This window comes from Euprymna scolopes, chromosome 14, assembly GCF_053919585.1.
Source record: "Euprymna scolopes isolate OS-2025 chromosome 14, ASM5391958v1, whole genome shotgun sequence".
Classification (NCBI taxonomy): Eukaryota; Metazoa; Mollusca; class Cephalopoda; order Sepiida; family Sepiolidae; genus Euprymna; species Euprymna scolopes.
The window spans coordinates 70,784,668-70,800,550 of NC_136495.1; the positions used below are offsets into that span (position 1 = coordinate 70,784,668).

Sequence of the window (15,883 nt, forward strand, 5' to 3'; positions counted from 1 at the left end):
AAAATAAACATATTTATTCATTTTAAAATTCGAATTTTCGACTCGTAAGAGAATTGTGACCAGGAAAATTGATATTTTCTTCTTAGTCTTAGATTGTATCTGGCTTAGACTTTTGGGTGGGGTTTTAACAGCATTTTGTATCCTTGTTGTTTTTTTAGTTTTAAGTCATTTTCAAAAGTTTGATTATTACGAGCCAAGCGCGCGGCCATTTTTCTTGCTCTTATCTAACCGTTACACACTTTGTTTTTCGAACCGATTTAATGTTTTAAAGTGAACAAAACCACCAAAAAATCATCCAGGTAGGTACAAAAGTAACTTACCTTACCTTTGATAACATTTGTTATGTATTTGATTTTTTTACCACTTTTTCGTAGGACTGTGGACAGTAACAAATACCCCTTTGTCGAAGTCAAGATTTTTATGTCTGATTTAGTATATAGGCGCCCGTCCAGCGCACGTGTGGTAAAATAATACAAAATCCACTGTTCATGAAGCACTATGGTGTTAAAGTTCCAAACATGGCGGTTAAAAATTCTAGTGAAAAAAATGAATAGAAATGATTTTGATGAAGTAAAAATGTTCTTACCTCGAATTTTTTCTTGAAAAACTTTACTCTCATACAACAAAGTTTGATAAATGTCTGCAAAAGAAAGAAAAAATACTGAATTAGAATATTTTTTCACAGAGACAAGATGGTGTCAGGTTGTCTGTATTTTTAACATAAACAGTTACGATTGTAAATAAAAAGGAACAGATTTCTATACAGATATGATAGTCGTAAAATTCATTTTAAATCTGTTTGACTGAGTTCTATTGTCTGGTTCACTTGTTTAAGACATCCACAACAAGGATTCGCTTTGCTGTAACAATAAAAAAAGTACTTTCGGTTCTTCTTCGTTATAATAACGAACTTTGAAAACCAAAATATTGAATTTCAACTAAAACCCAATTATATATACAATAATTTTGATGTCACAGTAATGAAATACCTCCAAATTAAGGAAAACGATAAGGTTAACCATTTGATAAAATAATTTTCGTATGAATTTGCAAGTTTTGCTTACATAAAAAACTGAATATTGCGCAGAATATCAAGGGAGGTAATTAATTTATTAAAACTTTCAAGAATTTAGGGTAATTCAGGATAAACGAGTTATTTCCCCTGTGTTTACGTCACACGTCATAAGCAAATATGGCAAATTTGTTTTTTTTTTCGTTGAATCATGGGAATACCTTTTTTTATGTAATATTCCAAAAATATTTTAACAATATGGCAATTAAGTAGATAATATTGCTTTTAGTTGTAATTATCATTGTTTTTTTTTTTTTTTTTTTAAATGAAAACTCATTTTATTTCGATTGTCGGACTTCGCTATTATAACGAAGAAGAACCGAACTTTTATTTTCTCTTCTGCACAGTAGTAGGCGATATTTCCACATTCTTCACAACGTTTTTCACCTACGGAACACATTACCGCGGAACTACTTCCATGCAGATTAAAATTTCTACACTGTAAACAGACTCCTGTCACATAACATCTCCACAACACTTTCTGTCACATACCATCTCCACAACACTTTCTGTCACATACCATCTCCACAAGTAATCAAACAGAGTTCGTTTTGATTAATCACACGCACCCCTCTTTTGAGGTTTTTCATTTTTGGAGAAGATATCATTCAATCCTATTCACATTTATCCTCGAGTAGCCTTCGATCTTGATAAGTGTTGACCTTTCAATAAAAAGCAATATATTGCTTGAACAATGGACGTCTAATCTAAAAAAAACAAATACAAAAATTATCATGTAAGCTGTTTTCTACTCATGACTATAACTTTTGATACTTTACACCTCAAATTAGGTGTATTGCCACTTGGACTTGGGATCATGTCTAATAGAGGATTGTGGAGAGTTGAGTAAGGAGATGTCTGTTCACATTACATTTAAATTTATTCAGCTTACTACAGTCAGGGGAGCAAGAAACAGTGAGGAAATTAAAAAAAAAAAGCAGTCCGAGGAACTATTAGTAAAAGTCTTCCTAGCATTTAGACTTGAACATTGAAGAGGTGCGATTTTGCTGCTTATTGAGTTGGTTGGGAGTATGTAGGTCGAGAGAGGTACAGGTGTTTTGAATTCATCAGAGCACATTACAATTGAAATACTTGCTAAACAGGCACAGGGATGCAACTTTAGGCCGACGGGTCTTCTTTGCAGCAGCCTTAGCAATGTCTTCAATGTATTTATTCCAATTCATGATGCCAGTGAATGTTAAGTTTGAACGATGAGCTCTCAAGTAGGTTGCTATTTGTCATGGCAATGCGTAGTTGAAAAGGTTTTTGTAATTGTTAAAGAAGTTGAAGGATTCTAATATTGTTCGTCCCTCTAATGGACCCAAACGTTGTATGCAGATACAGTCGCAAAGGAAAATGAAACATTTGACACAAAATTTCCAGGTGAAGGGAAAGGTATTTATTTCGGTTATTTCACCTCCTCCCCCACCACACAGCGAAAACTCATGGCATAAATATCACTGGTGCGACCTAAAATTTTCACAAAGTTCGACTTTTGAATGTAGTAGCAGAAAAGAGAAGACCCACGCGTTCGTCGAACGTCACACGCCAACTTGCCACGCGTCGTTTTCTTTTTCTTCTCTTTATTTCCCCCCTTCCTTCCGATCTTAATCCCTGTGCCATTGAGTCCATGGCGTAACGCTCTCGTTACGCCCCCAAATGCTAATGCGATTATGTTGCAAGACCAAATCATCATTTCAATCCCCTTCCTATTGCATCCTCATCTCAAACTTATTTAATTAAAAATATCTTTTATATCCCATCCCGTCGATGACCCAAAATATCAAAAGATGATAACTCAATATTTTATATGATTTGTCACATAAACCCTTGGCACCCCCTTTTTTTATGTAAACCGACCCAGACAAAGTATGAAGCTACGTGATGTAATGCGCTAAAAACAAATGCTACTTCATTGTCGAAAGTTTGCTAATGGTAAATCTGTGAATAGATTCCGCACCAGAAAACATCAATTCTTCTCTCTCTCTCTCTCTCTCTCTCTCTCTCTCTCTCTCTCTATATATATATATATATATATATATATATATATATATATATATATATATATATATATATATAGTAATTTATAAAATATATATAGCGATTAAGCTACACTGAATATTCTGCGTTTCATCCACTATAGGATTCGTCAGGCTTATGCGCGAATTCTGTGGTTGCTTCTTGTTTTTATATATGTTGAGGATTTTTAGTTAGCCAATCAGCTTTCTAGTATCCACCGCGCCCCTTCCTATCAGCCAATGGGCATGCATTTTATCGAACAAAGGATCTGTTTTAGAAATAGGTTAGTGCTTTAAGGTAGACGTTTTCCTTTTTTTATATATATAAATATACCTATGTGTACACACATACATGCACACACACACACACACATATATATATATATATATATATATATATATATATATATATATATATATACATATATGTGTGATCGTTTATGTATATTCATGTTTATTTAATTTATTTATTTGTTTGTTTTCTATTGTTATTGTTAGTTTTAAAGCTATTTTGTATTCGCTATCCTAGAGTAAGTTTTATTTTGTGAACACAGTTGTTTAGTATTTCTCGTCTACAGTTTAATAGATTTTGGGGTTCTTTAAAGTACAGGATAGCAAATTTTTCATGGAAGCATAATTTACATGGGTCGTCTAAATGTCTGCACGTGGTAGCTTGTCTCATTATTTTCCATTCGACTACCGGCGAATGTCCGCTTTCTTTGAGTTCCCAGTATTTATTCGCTAGTGTTGTTTTTATACGGTGTTGTTTTATTTTTGAATGTACTTTTGTGGTCATAGTATCGGGTTTTGAAATCTAAGGAAGTCATGCCTATGTAATATTTCTTGTTATTCGGCTTTTCTTTCGCAAATATTGTTGCTTGATAAACTACGCTTTTTGTTAGACATTTATTTTGGACTGGGCAAAGTGTGCGGTGTCTACAGTTGCATTTATCTTGTTCGTTATTAGTATTTTTATTTATGGTATGGTTGTTCTTGTCCGGGGTTGGTTTGTTAATATTATTATTATTATTATTATTATTATTATTATTATTATTATTATTATTATTATTATTATTATTATTATTATTTCTGCTAGTGTTGGTTTTATTTTTGTCATGGTGTCTACTTTTTTATTGTTTATTTTGTTGTTGTTTTCATTTAGTATTTTGTTATTATGTGCTTTAATTATCATCTCTAAATTTTCACAACAACTGTAAGATAACTTCAAGGTATTTTTATTGAAGATTTTGTGTAAGGGGTTGGTTGCGGGAAAGTGTTTTTCAATAAGATCTGTAAATTTCTTGCCAAGTTTTGTTTTTAACATTTGGTTGTATGGGGCCGTATACCAAATTATAGTTCTTTTTCTTCTATTTTTAATTTTATTATAGTTGTTGGTGTTTTGTTGCTTATATTTGATATCGATATTTTTTTATCCACTATCTTTTAGGGCTGTTTCGTAGATATTGGTTGACCTGTTAAATGCATTTTCATCGTTTGAGTTATTACTGAGTCTACTTACGATCGAGTTAGGAATGTGTTTTATAATTGATGGTGGGTGGTTGGACTTAGGGTTTACGTAAATTGGAGTAGCGTTATCTTTTAAGTATGGTTCATATGTGTTTTTATCTAAGTTTAACGTGACGTCCAGGAAGTTTGTTATTTTTATGTTAGCTGATACGTCCGCTTTTAGGCCTAATTTTTTCATTTCTTTGTGTATGATTTTCTTAAAGTTTTCTCCCTTGACTTTGTTGTAGTTTTTTTTATTATAGCTAGTCCGTCATCTCTATATAGGCCGATATCCGTAGTATCGAATATGCTTGTGAGGGTATATAGAATGAATAATCCCACAATATCTGATGCCTCTGTAGAGTCTCTGGCACCCATCGCCAAATCGAACGAATTTTTCATTTTAGTATTTATCCATTGGTTATTGTTATTTATTAGAACTGAAGTAGTTCTAATAAATAACAATAACCAATGGATAAATTAAATTAAAGCACATAATAACAAAATACTAAATGAAAACAATGTAAACAACAACAAAATAAACAGTAAAAAAAGTAGACACCATTACAAAAATAAAACCAACACTAGCAGAAATAATAATAATAATAATAATAATAATAATAATAATAATAATAATAACAATAATAACAATAATAATAATAATAATAATAATAATAATAATAATAATAATAATAATAATAATAATAATAAAAAAATAATAATAACAAACCAACCCCGGACAAGAACAACCATACCATAAATAAAAATACTAATGACGAACAAGATAAATGCAACTGTAGACACCGCACACTTTGCCCAGTCCAAAATAAATGTCTAACAAAAAGCGTAGTTTATCAAGCAACAATATTTGCGAAAGAAAACCCGAATAATAAGAAATATTACATAGGCATGACTTCCTTAGATTTCAAAACCCGATACTATGACCACAAAAGTACATTCAAAAATAAAAAAACACCGTATAAAAACAACACTAGCGAATAAATACTGGGAACTCAAAGAAAGCGGACATTCGCCGGTAGTCGAATGGAAAATAATGAGACAAGCTACCACGTGCAGACATTTAAACGACCCATGTAAATTATGCTTCCATGAAAAATTTGCTATCCTGTACTTTAAAGAACCCCAAAATCTATTAAACTGTAGACGAGAAATAGCAAACAACGGTGTTCACAAAAAAAAAACTTACTCTAGGATAGCGATACAAAATAGCTTTAAAACTAACAATAACAATAGAAAACAAACAAATAAATAAATTAAATAAACATGAATATACATAAACGATCACACATATATGTGTATATATATATATATATATATATATGTATATATATATCTGCATGTATGTGTGTACACATAGGTATATTTATATATATATATATATAAAAAAAGGAAAACGTCTACCTTAAAGCACTAACCTATTTCTAAAACAGATCCTTTGTTCGATAAAATGCATGTCCATTGGCTGATAGGAAGGGGCGCGGTGGATACTAGAAAGCTGATTGGCGAACTAAAAATCCTCAACATATATAAAAACAAGAAGCAACCACAGAATTCGCGCATAAGCCTGACGAATCCTATAGTGGATGAAACGCAGAATATTCAGTGTAGCTTAATCGTCATATATATTTTATAAATTACTAACTAGCTCTACCTACGTATTGAGCACTTTTGAAGTAAATACTTAAAGTTTACGCATAAATCTATACTTTCGTATGTTAAATTTATGTGAGTAAATAAAGTAGTTATATATATATATATATATATATATATATATATATATATATATATATATAAGAAAATAAAAACTGTTAGTTGGAATTTATAATCAAATTTATTGTTCGATTTAATACCCCCAAAAACAATTTACAAAGTCCTTATGCCGCGGAGTTTCAAAGAAAGCTATTCTTGCTATTTTTCTCATCAGAGGACAAAAAGAAATCATCAAATTATATTTGTAGCAATGCTAGAATTTGATAGTTATGGCATTAAGTGAAACCGCAATTTATTATAGTCATAAATTGCCAAGAAAAACAATTGAAAAATGTTGAATATTTAAAAAAAATATAAAAACAACCCGCGAATATATATATATATATATATATATATATATATATATATATATATATATATATATATATATATATATTATAACCTGAGTTCCTTCAGCTATAATCAAAACCGAAACCAAAAATTATAAAGAATTCGTGATAAAATTATTTATAAAAAGAAAAATAGATTATTGGAGTGCCATCAGCTATAATCGAAATCGAAACCAAAACTTATGAAAAATTCTTGGTAAAAATATTTATTACAAGAAATTGTCCATGACAATTAAACGACAGTCACATGGATGTAAGGGTGACGCACAAAATAAATAAATAACACGCTATTCTATTAATATATAAATGACCAATTATAACATTTAAAACAATTTCGTTTCAAACATAACTCAATCCTAGTATTTTTTGCTAGTAAAGGAGAAAGAAAAAAGGCGCAAGGGAAACAAACGTTTCTCAAATAATCCACACGCATACATACCCTCCCCTATATATATATATATATATATATATATATATATATATATATATATATATATATATATATATAAAGTTAGAAAAATATATATGGCAATTAAGCTACACAGAATATTCCGCGTTTCATCCACATTAGGATTCGTCAGACTTATGCGAAGAGTTGTTGTAGTCTCGCGTTTTTACATACGCATATTCTATTCAATTTTTAGTTAGCCAATCAGCTTCCTAGTTTCCACCGCTCCCTTCCTAATCAGCCAATGGGCAGGCACTTACAGCACACACACACACACACACACACACACACACACACACACACACACACACACACACACGTGTATATATATATATATATATATATATATATATATATATATATATATATATATATATATATATATATATATGGCATTTTCGTAGTTCATTTGAAGTGTTTCCAAGGGGTGGATGCGTGTAAGTGGCAAACTATTCATTGGAATGTTCAATTTTTATTACTCTTTTATTGGGCTTGTCGAGGCCGCTGACCTCGGCTGTGGTTACTCCTGTATTGTGTTTCTCTCTCTCTCGCTCTCTCTTTCTGCTTCTGTTTTTTTCTTTTCCTTTAGGGTAGGGTAGGGTGTGTGTGTGTGTGTGTGTGTGTGTGTGTGTGTGTGTTTTATTTGGTTTGAGAATGTGTGTACTGTTTTATAGTATTATGAGGTGACTGTGATCCAAGGTCGTTACTAATGTGTATGTATGAGGATGGAGGGGGGGGGGGAGAACCAGCTCTTCTGAAATAAGGGTAGGGGTGCTTTCATTCTATTTTGATATTTATTTTTTGGATTCTTGGATTTTAGTATTGTGAGTTTTCGTTTCAGTCTTTTCGGGTATTCTTTATATTATGTTTGTTTAGACCGCACGGCGTTGCCCGAACTTAACATACACTTAAATATTATATTTTAATTCATGCAATTTCGCATTTATTATTATAGAACTAATTCTCTATAAATTATTATATTGTACCTAATGCATAGTAATGATCTTGAAAGTAAAAAAAAGTGACTTATGTTCCATCAGCAAGAATCGAAACCAAAACATGTAGCTCTTCAGCATTTAAGTAAACAAATGACTATGTGTATGCAAAAACTGCCAAAAATAACGCTCTTCAATTTATAACTTTTATTTAGCGCATGCGCAGAATAAAAACCGGAAATAGTCAGCTTACGCCAGGTCAAGGTCAATGTTTTTCTTTATTTTTGAACCCATAGCAGCTATTTTGTCGGCTAAAAATCGAATCAAAAGTGTGCTACAAGTCCAAATACCCCATATATCAAATTTCAATTCTGTAAATCAAATATTCACACACTGACAAGATCACTTATATATATATATATATATATATATATATATATATATATATATATATATATATATATATATACAGTTGTGCCCGATATTATTCATACCCCCCTTGAAAATTGAGTTTATTAGGTGTAACTTTGTAAGAATTTATTGTTTACGTCCATATTGATACATATTCTTAATAACCCTCTTCTGATCATTTTCGTCATTTTAAAATCTCGGGATACTTGTAATAAAAGAAGTATACAGCTATTTATAAAATCTGCAATATTCAAAAATAATCATACCCCCTTATTTTTTCAGTATTAATCGAGTCTCTGACTGTTTGTTTCCTGTTTGATTCTTATTTTGAATGCTTTTATACAACCTTTGATTAATTTCATTTCGTTTTTTTGCATTTTTCAGAAATTAAAATGATATCAACTGAAAACCAATAAAAGAATAAAAATTATTAGAATGGGAAAGAAAAAAGAGCTTAGTAATGATCTTAGGACTAAAATTGTGAATTCACATAAGGATTGTTTAGGTTACAAATCAATTTCCAAGAAATTTGAGGACCCTACAGCAACAGTACAGAGCATAATCAAAAAATTCCAGAGCCACCACACAACAAACAACTTGATTGGTAGAGGAAGGAAAAGGAAACTGTCTGCTAGAGCCACCAGGAGTATTTTAAGAAGTGTTAATGCAAATCCAACCACCACTACTAAGGACATTTTAGAAAATCTGGAGTCTTCTGGCATAAAAATATCAAGGCAAACATTGCAAAGGACTCTGCATGAAAATGGTCTGAAAGGAAGAAGACCAAGAAGGACTCCATTGCACACCGGAAAACACCTGGCAGCCCGTCTAAAGTTTGCTAGGACCCATGTGAATTCTCCAGAGTCCGTTTTCTACAGTATTTTGTGGACTGACGAAACAAAAATTGAATTGTTTGGCCATATGGATGCTTCTTACGTTTGGAGGAAGAAAGGAGAAGCTTACAACCCAAAGGACACCATACCCACGGTGAAACATGGTGGTGGTAGCCTAATGTTGTGGGGCTCCTTTTCGGCTAGTGGTCCAGGTAGTTTGGTCAAGATAGATGGAACCATGAAGAAGGAGCAATATTTGGAGATACTCCAGAAAAACATTAGACAGGATGCGGAGAAGCTCCATTTAGGACCAAACTGGGCCCTTCAGCAGGATAATGATCCAAAATATACTGCCAAAATAGTCAAGAAATGGTTTGAGGATAATCAAATTAATGTTTTGGAATGGCCTAGCCAGAGTCCCGACCTGAACCCTATCGAAAACCTCTGGCACATATTGAAAACTGAGGTTAAAAAGCGGAAACCTAGAAATTTGAGGGATTTGGAGAACTACTGCATTGAAAAATGGTCAAAAATCAGTGTTGATGCTTGCAAAAACCTTGTTGATAAATATCCAAAACGGTTATAGGCAGTTATTAAGAATAAAGGGCATGCTATTGACTATTAGTAAGAGAGGTATGAATAATTTTGAACTAGTGCCATTATTGTTTTTCTTTGTATAATGTTTCAAACTTGCATAATTTATTTATTTGTTGAGTTTAAATCAAATGCTTATGCTTGATTTATTGTTTGAAACCCCTTTAATATTGTCTACCTTCTGGTTTGAGCAATATTCTTATAGAAATCTCAAAGATCCGAGGGGTCTGAATAATATCGGGCACAAGTGTATATATATATATATATATATATATATATATATATATATTAGGCACCGCCAAAAATGGCCGCAAAATCAAGTTGTTGTTGTTTTTTAAAACTAAATTACATTTATTAAAATCCATTATTTCTGAGTAACTTTTTTTTCCAGAAAGATAAAACCTTGAATTTTATCATATAGAAAACAGAATAATGTAAAACTTTTTCTACTATTTTTAATTCAATTTTAAATGTTAAATTTTCCCAAAAAGTTAACAATTGACATTTTTTGTCTTGCACAAAAAACGTATTTAAATATTAAAAAAAAAGGGTTTTTGAAATAATTAATTAATTTATTTATTGTCTAACTAAGATTTAGGATGATTTTCTAAGAGAATATGCAAAAATATTATAATATAAGTACCTGAATTTCAAATAATTCCACTTATTCATATAGGTAACCAGATATTTCGCATCGACGTAGAGTTCAGATCGACTCTGTTTACGTTTTCGTTTGATAATAAGAAAACTATGGAAGACCAAACAGGCCAAAAAAACTTATTTTTCAGTGACGAAAATTTCAATTTATTATTAAGCTGAGGCTGGCCAGTACCAGATGGGTGACCATTTGTATGAGTTTGGTTTTTAATGTGTATGTGTGTGGGGGCCAGGCTCCCCAAAATGGGGGGGGGGCAATTTAAAGCAGAATAAAAAAAAATTATTTCAGCGCGTTTGGTCCACCGTAGTCGAAAGGCGGCAAACGTTTTCAAACGGGATCGAAAAAAATGATGCTATTTTTAACACAAAGGGCACAATATTTATCGAATTTTTTTTTTGTATCGATTCTTCAAAGCATGCCCTGTTTAATAATGGTCATGCATTATTCGGCTCGCTAAAAAAAAATTGTTAATTTATTTATCAAAAATTTTAAAATGGCTTTTTTCGTATAAATATTAAAAAAATTTTTTTTTTGTTTTGCTTAACTTAAATTAATTATTTTACTTAACATATTCACCGAATTTCACATTCAAAACTCAAAAGCGGGATAATTAAACACAATCGAAGTTCTGATATTCAGACGTCAAAATAAGGTATGCAAACAATTTTTTTTTTTTAATCTATAATTCTGTCCGTTACAACAACACAGTATGTTTTGTTCAGTTTCAGATGATTATTTTAAGCATATTTGTTCCCACTTCAAAACAAGGGGGGGGGTTTGTAAGCAAAAAAAAAATATATATATATAAATATCGTTTATGAAAAATAAGTACACTGTTATAAAGTTCATTCTTCTCCTAACAATCGCTAAAAATTTCGTATTGATTGGATAATTACCTGATTTTTGGTAGATTTTTAAAAAGACGGTCCGTCAAAAAGTACTGACCTGCCCCCCCCAGTTTTGGCGGTGCCTAATATATATATATATATATATACATATATTTCTGTGTGTTAGAATGTTTTCATTTAAAATTCTATGCAATTATGCAGAATGTAGAAACTATGCATAAATAGAATTCAATGCAATAGTGAAATGGCATAAATTAACGCTCGTTTTTTCAAAGGAATTTGAAAATTAGTTAACCTTCATGTAGTCGCTCGCATATCCATCATGGGGTATATTAAGAATTCATTTTAAAAACTTTTAAATAGAAAAAGTAAGGTTTTAATATCAATCTCAGAACGAAAAAAACCTCAATTATATATATATATATATATATATATATATATATATATATATATATATATATATATATATGCACATTAGTAGAATACTCGGCACAGGACAAGTATAAGTTGTAAAGATAATATTCGTTTAAAATTTTAGTTTTTTCTTCTGTGATACTATAATCATCCCTGCCCCCACGCGCTAGCAAGTAGGAAAGAAAAGAAAAACAATACTTTACAAAAGAAATAAGAATTTATTCATAAATGAAGACTGAAGAGTTAAGCAAGGCGGGGAAGTTATTTTAGGACATTTAGGAATGAAAAAGGGATAGATCAATATATTTTAGAGATAGCGTGTCGGATTTATTTAGGGTGCGTTTGTAATTTAAGTATGACAAAGGATTGTACAAGGCAGGTTTATTTATTTTATGACAGTGGAAGCCGTTTTTGGAAGTTATTGTTTTCCGATACTTTACGACAATAAGAACGATCGACGGACAATCAATTAGTTTTTACGACAGTAATGAGGTGGGTTTAACAAACGTTGGACTTAACGACAGTCGTGAGTTGGAGTTAGGAAGACAGATTATCGATCGGAGGCCTCACGGGACGCAGAAGAAAGCAGATCGTGTCGGAAAAAACTTTAAGAGATCGAGATTAACTGATGGCTACAGACAAACCCACACTCGATAGGACGCAAATGTGCCTATTTACTATGCCTTCCCACGGGACAGAGTTAGACACCAGGGTCGTTTTTTAACGTGGAGAAAAGGTACAAAAATAAAAATTGTCTCAGTCGTGAAGGATTTCTCCTCCACTGAAAGAGAACAAGAAATAGAAGTGCAGCATCTGAAGAACAGATACTACACTTTGATCTTGACCAAAAGGCCAAACCGAAATGTGAACCATAGCATGTAGAAACTCACACACACACACACACGCACACACACACACACACACACACACACACACACTGAGTTCAGTCGACGTATATTTGAAGCATAGCGTGTAAAGGGTTGATGGTAACACGCACACGTATATGGAAAGCATCGGAGTTCGTATTTTATTATTTTAAACTTATTCGATAAGTAATGAATTTGTGAAAATTTGCATTCATTCTTTTTACGAAAGTTTTTTTTTATATAGTGGATTGTAATGATGTATTATCATTGTTTTCGTAAAATCCGCCTCAACTATTAATTAAACACTTATGGTACTTTAATGTATAATATAATCAGTGATGATATTATAATCGACCCCTGTCAAGTGGTAGGAAGTGAAAAGAAAAGACTAAAGTATAGGTGACAATAGAAACAAAAATGTAGGCTTAGCGAATAACAAAAAGATTTATCAGTAGACAATTCACAGGAATTTGTTTTTAACACACACAAAAGATAGGTAGGTTTAAATTCGGGTGGAACGAATAACTGTAATGAAAACATAAAACAATGGACCTGAGATATTTTTAGATTTGGGAAGTGGCTATAATTCAGCGATAAACAGAAACGCTTGATGGACGACAAAGTTTAATTTAACGACAGTGTCTGATTAGGAGTGTTTTACGACAGTAGTGTTAGACTTTTTTAAGACATTACATTTAACGACAATCCAGTTAACGGCGATCTGGTTTACGACAGAGTTGAGTTGAACGCTTACAGCCGTTAAGGGCTGGAGACAGTTAGAGACAGATCGTGGCTTGGGCCAGGTCGGAAAAGCCTTGGAAGATCGAGATGAACTAACGGTAACAGACAAACTCAACATCAACAAGACGTAGATGAGAACCTAAGCCTGTAAAAGGCTGATAGAAACACACATACAGAGTCTAACCAACGTACACACAAAGTATTGGAGTTTATGTTTTCTTTCGTTTTAACTGTGTTTTATTTTATTTTTCTACTTCTGAACCCGTACGCCCCCCCCCCTTGACGGCCGCCAGCGTTAGACACTACGACGATACGGCCATGAAAAGATAAGCAGTTAAGACGAAGTAAAAAAAAAAACAAAAAAACATAACGTTAGGGAGGCAAGCTGTCAGGCGAGGTAGCACGTGGTCTCACATTCCTTCCTTGTAGTGATATGATATGAAACGGTTTCAGTTGCACCCATTAAATAGTATAGTTTAAAGAAATAAATGTGCTGTATTACTCACACTGTTGCCTAAAATACATATTCCATAAGTTCAACATTTAAGGTTTTAAACAATCACAAACATATTATTGACGATGACAGCCTTTAAGAAATGTATTTGATTTATATAGCTTGATATAGAACACATACTTTTTCTTAGATTTTTTTGTATATAACTTATTTAAAAGATTTAAGGATGAATATTAGTTTGGGTGAGTAGCCCCCACCAGGAAATGATAACGTTTACAAAAAAGTAATGTTTCCATGTTACTTACTGCGTTGCTGAGAATATATATTTCCAAAATTTATAGTTATAAGTTCATAAAAAATACACATTTTTTTTTTACATATATGCACTCTCTAAATGTCAATATTTACTGAAAAGAATGTACCAATTTCATTCACCGGATTTTTAAAACTATATAATTTGCTTTAAGTAAGCTCCAGATTTTTTTTTTGTACAGGCATTTTAAATTGTTGTAGAGTCTTGAAAATTCAGTATGTTATTGCTATACATCTTATGAGATGACTGACCAACAGGAATTGGAATACACTCGACTAAAGCCTGATTATCACAGAGGTGAATTTCAAAAATGCAATCTGGACATGAGGAAATTTTAGAAGAACGGTATGCAATAAAATCATGTTTTAAATTTGAAAAAAAAAATGCCACAGAAACGCATGGAATGCTCCAAACTGCTTTTGGGCTATCTTGCATAAATCGAGCATCAGATTTTGAGTGGCATAAGAGATTCCAGGAAGGCAGGGAGTCTGTGAAGGATGATGAGATGTATGGAAGGAGAAAGGAAGCCAGAACGCTACAGTTGATTGGCCAAATAAAGAATTTCGTGGATAAGGACCGTCGTGTGACTATCGAAACTATACACGCAATTATTCGCGAGGAATCGAAGAGGCAGAAAATTTGCGTGGAGTTTTCCCCAGGGATGCTCAGAGAAGATCAAACAAAAAGATGCCATGACAACAGGGAGATGGTCGAGCTGATCAATTCAGATCACGCAGTTTTTGATGCTCTAGTGACCTGCGATGAAAGCTGGATCTACTGCTATGACCCTGAGACCAAGAGATTGAGTTCCTCGTGGAAACATGCTGGCTCTCCCAGACCGAATAAGGTCAGACGGGACAACTCCAACCAGAAACCTATGATGATCGTTTTTTTTTTTTTTGACATCACGGGCATGATGTACGTACACTGGGTTCCAACTGAGGAGGCAGTCAACAAAGAATACTATGTTGAGGTTTTAAGGGAGTTCAGGAAGAGATTGTTTAGATAAAATTCCAAATTCTATAAGTATCCATTGATTAGTATATGAGATTTCCATTTACACACTGCTTTTTTAAAAATATATTTTTTACACTAGCCTCGGTGTCTTGGGTTGCCCGGGCGCGTGGAAGTGTGTGTTGAGCAAAAAACAAAAAAAAAACAACAACAAAAAAAAAAACAAAAAAAAAGCAAAAAACAAAAAAACAAAAAAAAAACAAGCAAACAAACAAACAAAAACAGGTATAGTAGGCAGGCAGACAGGCAGGCAGGCAGGCAGGTTTGAACCCGTAGAACGAAGGAGGAAAAGAACGTGAAAAAAACGTGACGTCTTTGCTGTTGAGTTCATCGCAAAACTGAAAGTGGCGAACGTCGAAATTAAGGCTAGTCAATCGAAAAGTGAGGATGACTTGCGTAAATATCGACAGAAAAAGCGATCCGTCCTTGTAGAAAACTACCCAGTTATGGGTAAAGAAATGAATGTTTTTGGCCAATTTTTCGATATTTGTCGTCCGAAAGTCTGAGGGGTAAAAGAATACCGGCTTCGTCACGTTTCGACGTATCTGGCAAAAGTTTTTAGCAGACACACATATACACAGATTTTTTGCCGTTTTATAGATAATTTTTATTTTTATCTTTCATAGTGAGCTATGTTT

The 15,883-nt window shown here is 32.5% G+C and overlaps 1 protein-coding gene across 8 annotated transcripts in view; it reads right to left on the bottom strand.

The window, feature by feature from the left end:
• LOC145293082 (uncharacterized) overlaps positions 1-15,883 on the bottom strand; it is a 721,286-nt gene that overhangs the window by 84,061 nt on the left and 621,342 nt on the right. For all 8 annotated transcript variants that reach the window (XM_080139435.1, XM_080139436.1, XM_080139437.1 and 5 more), the window contains one exon: positions 587-640. In XM_080139435.1, the coding sequence (XP_079995561.1) occupies positions 587-640 (54 nt within the window). The remainder of the gene's footprint in view (positions 1-586; positions 641-15,883) is intronic.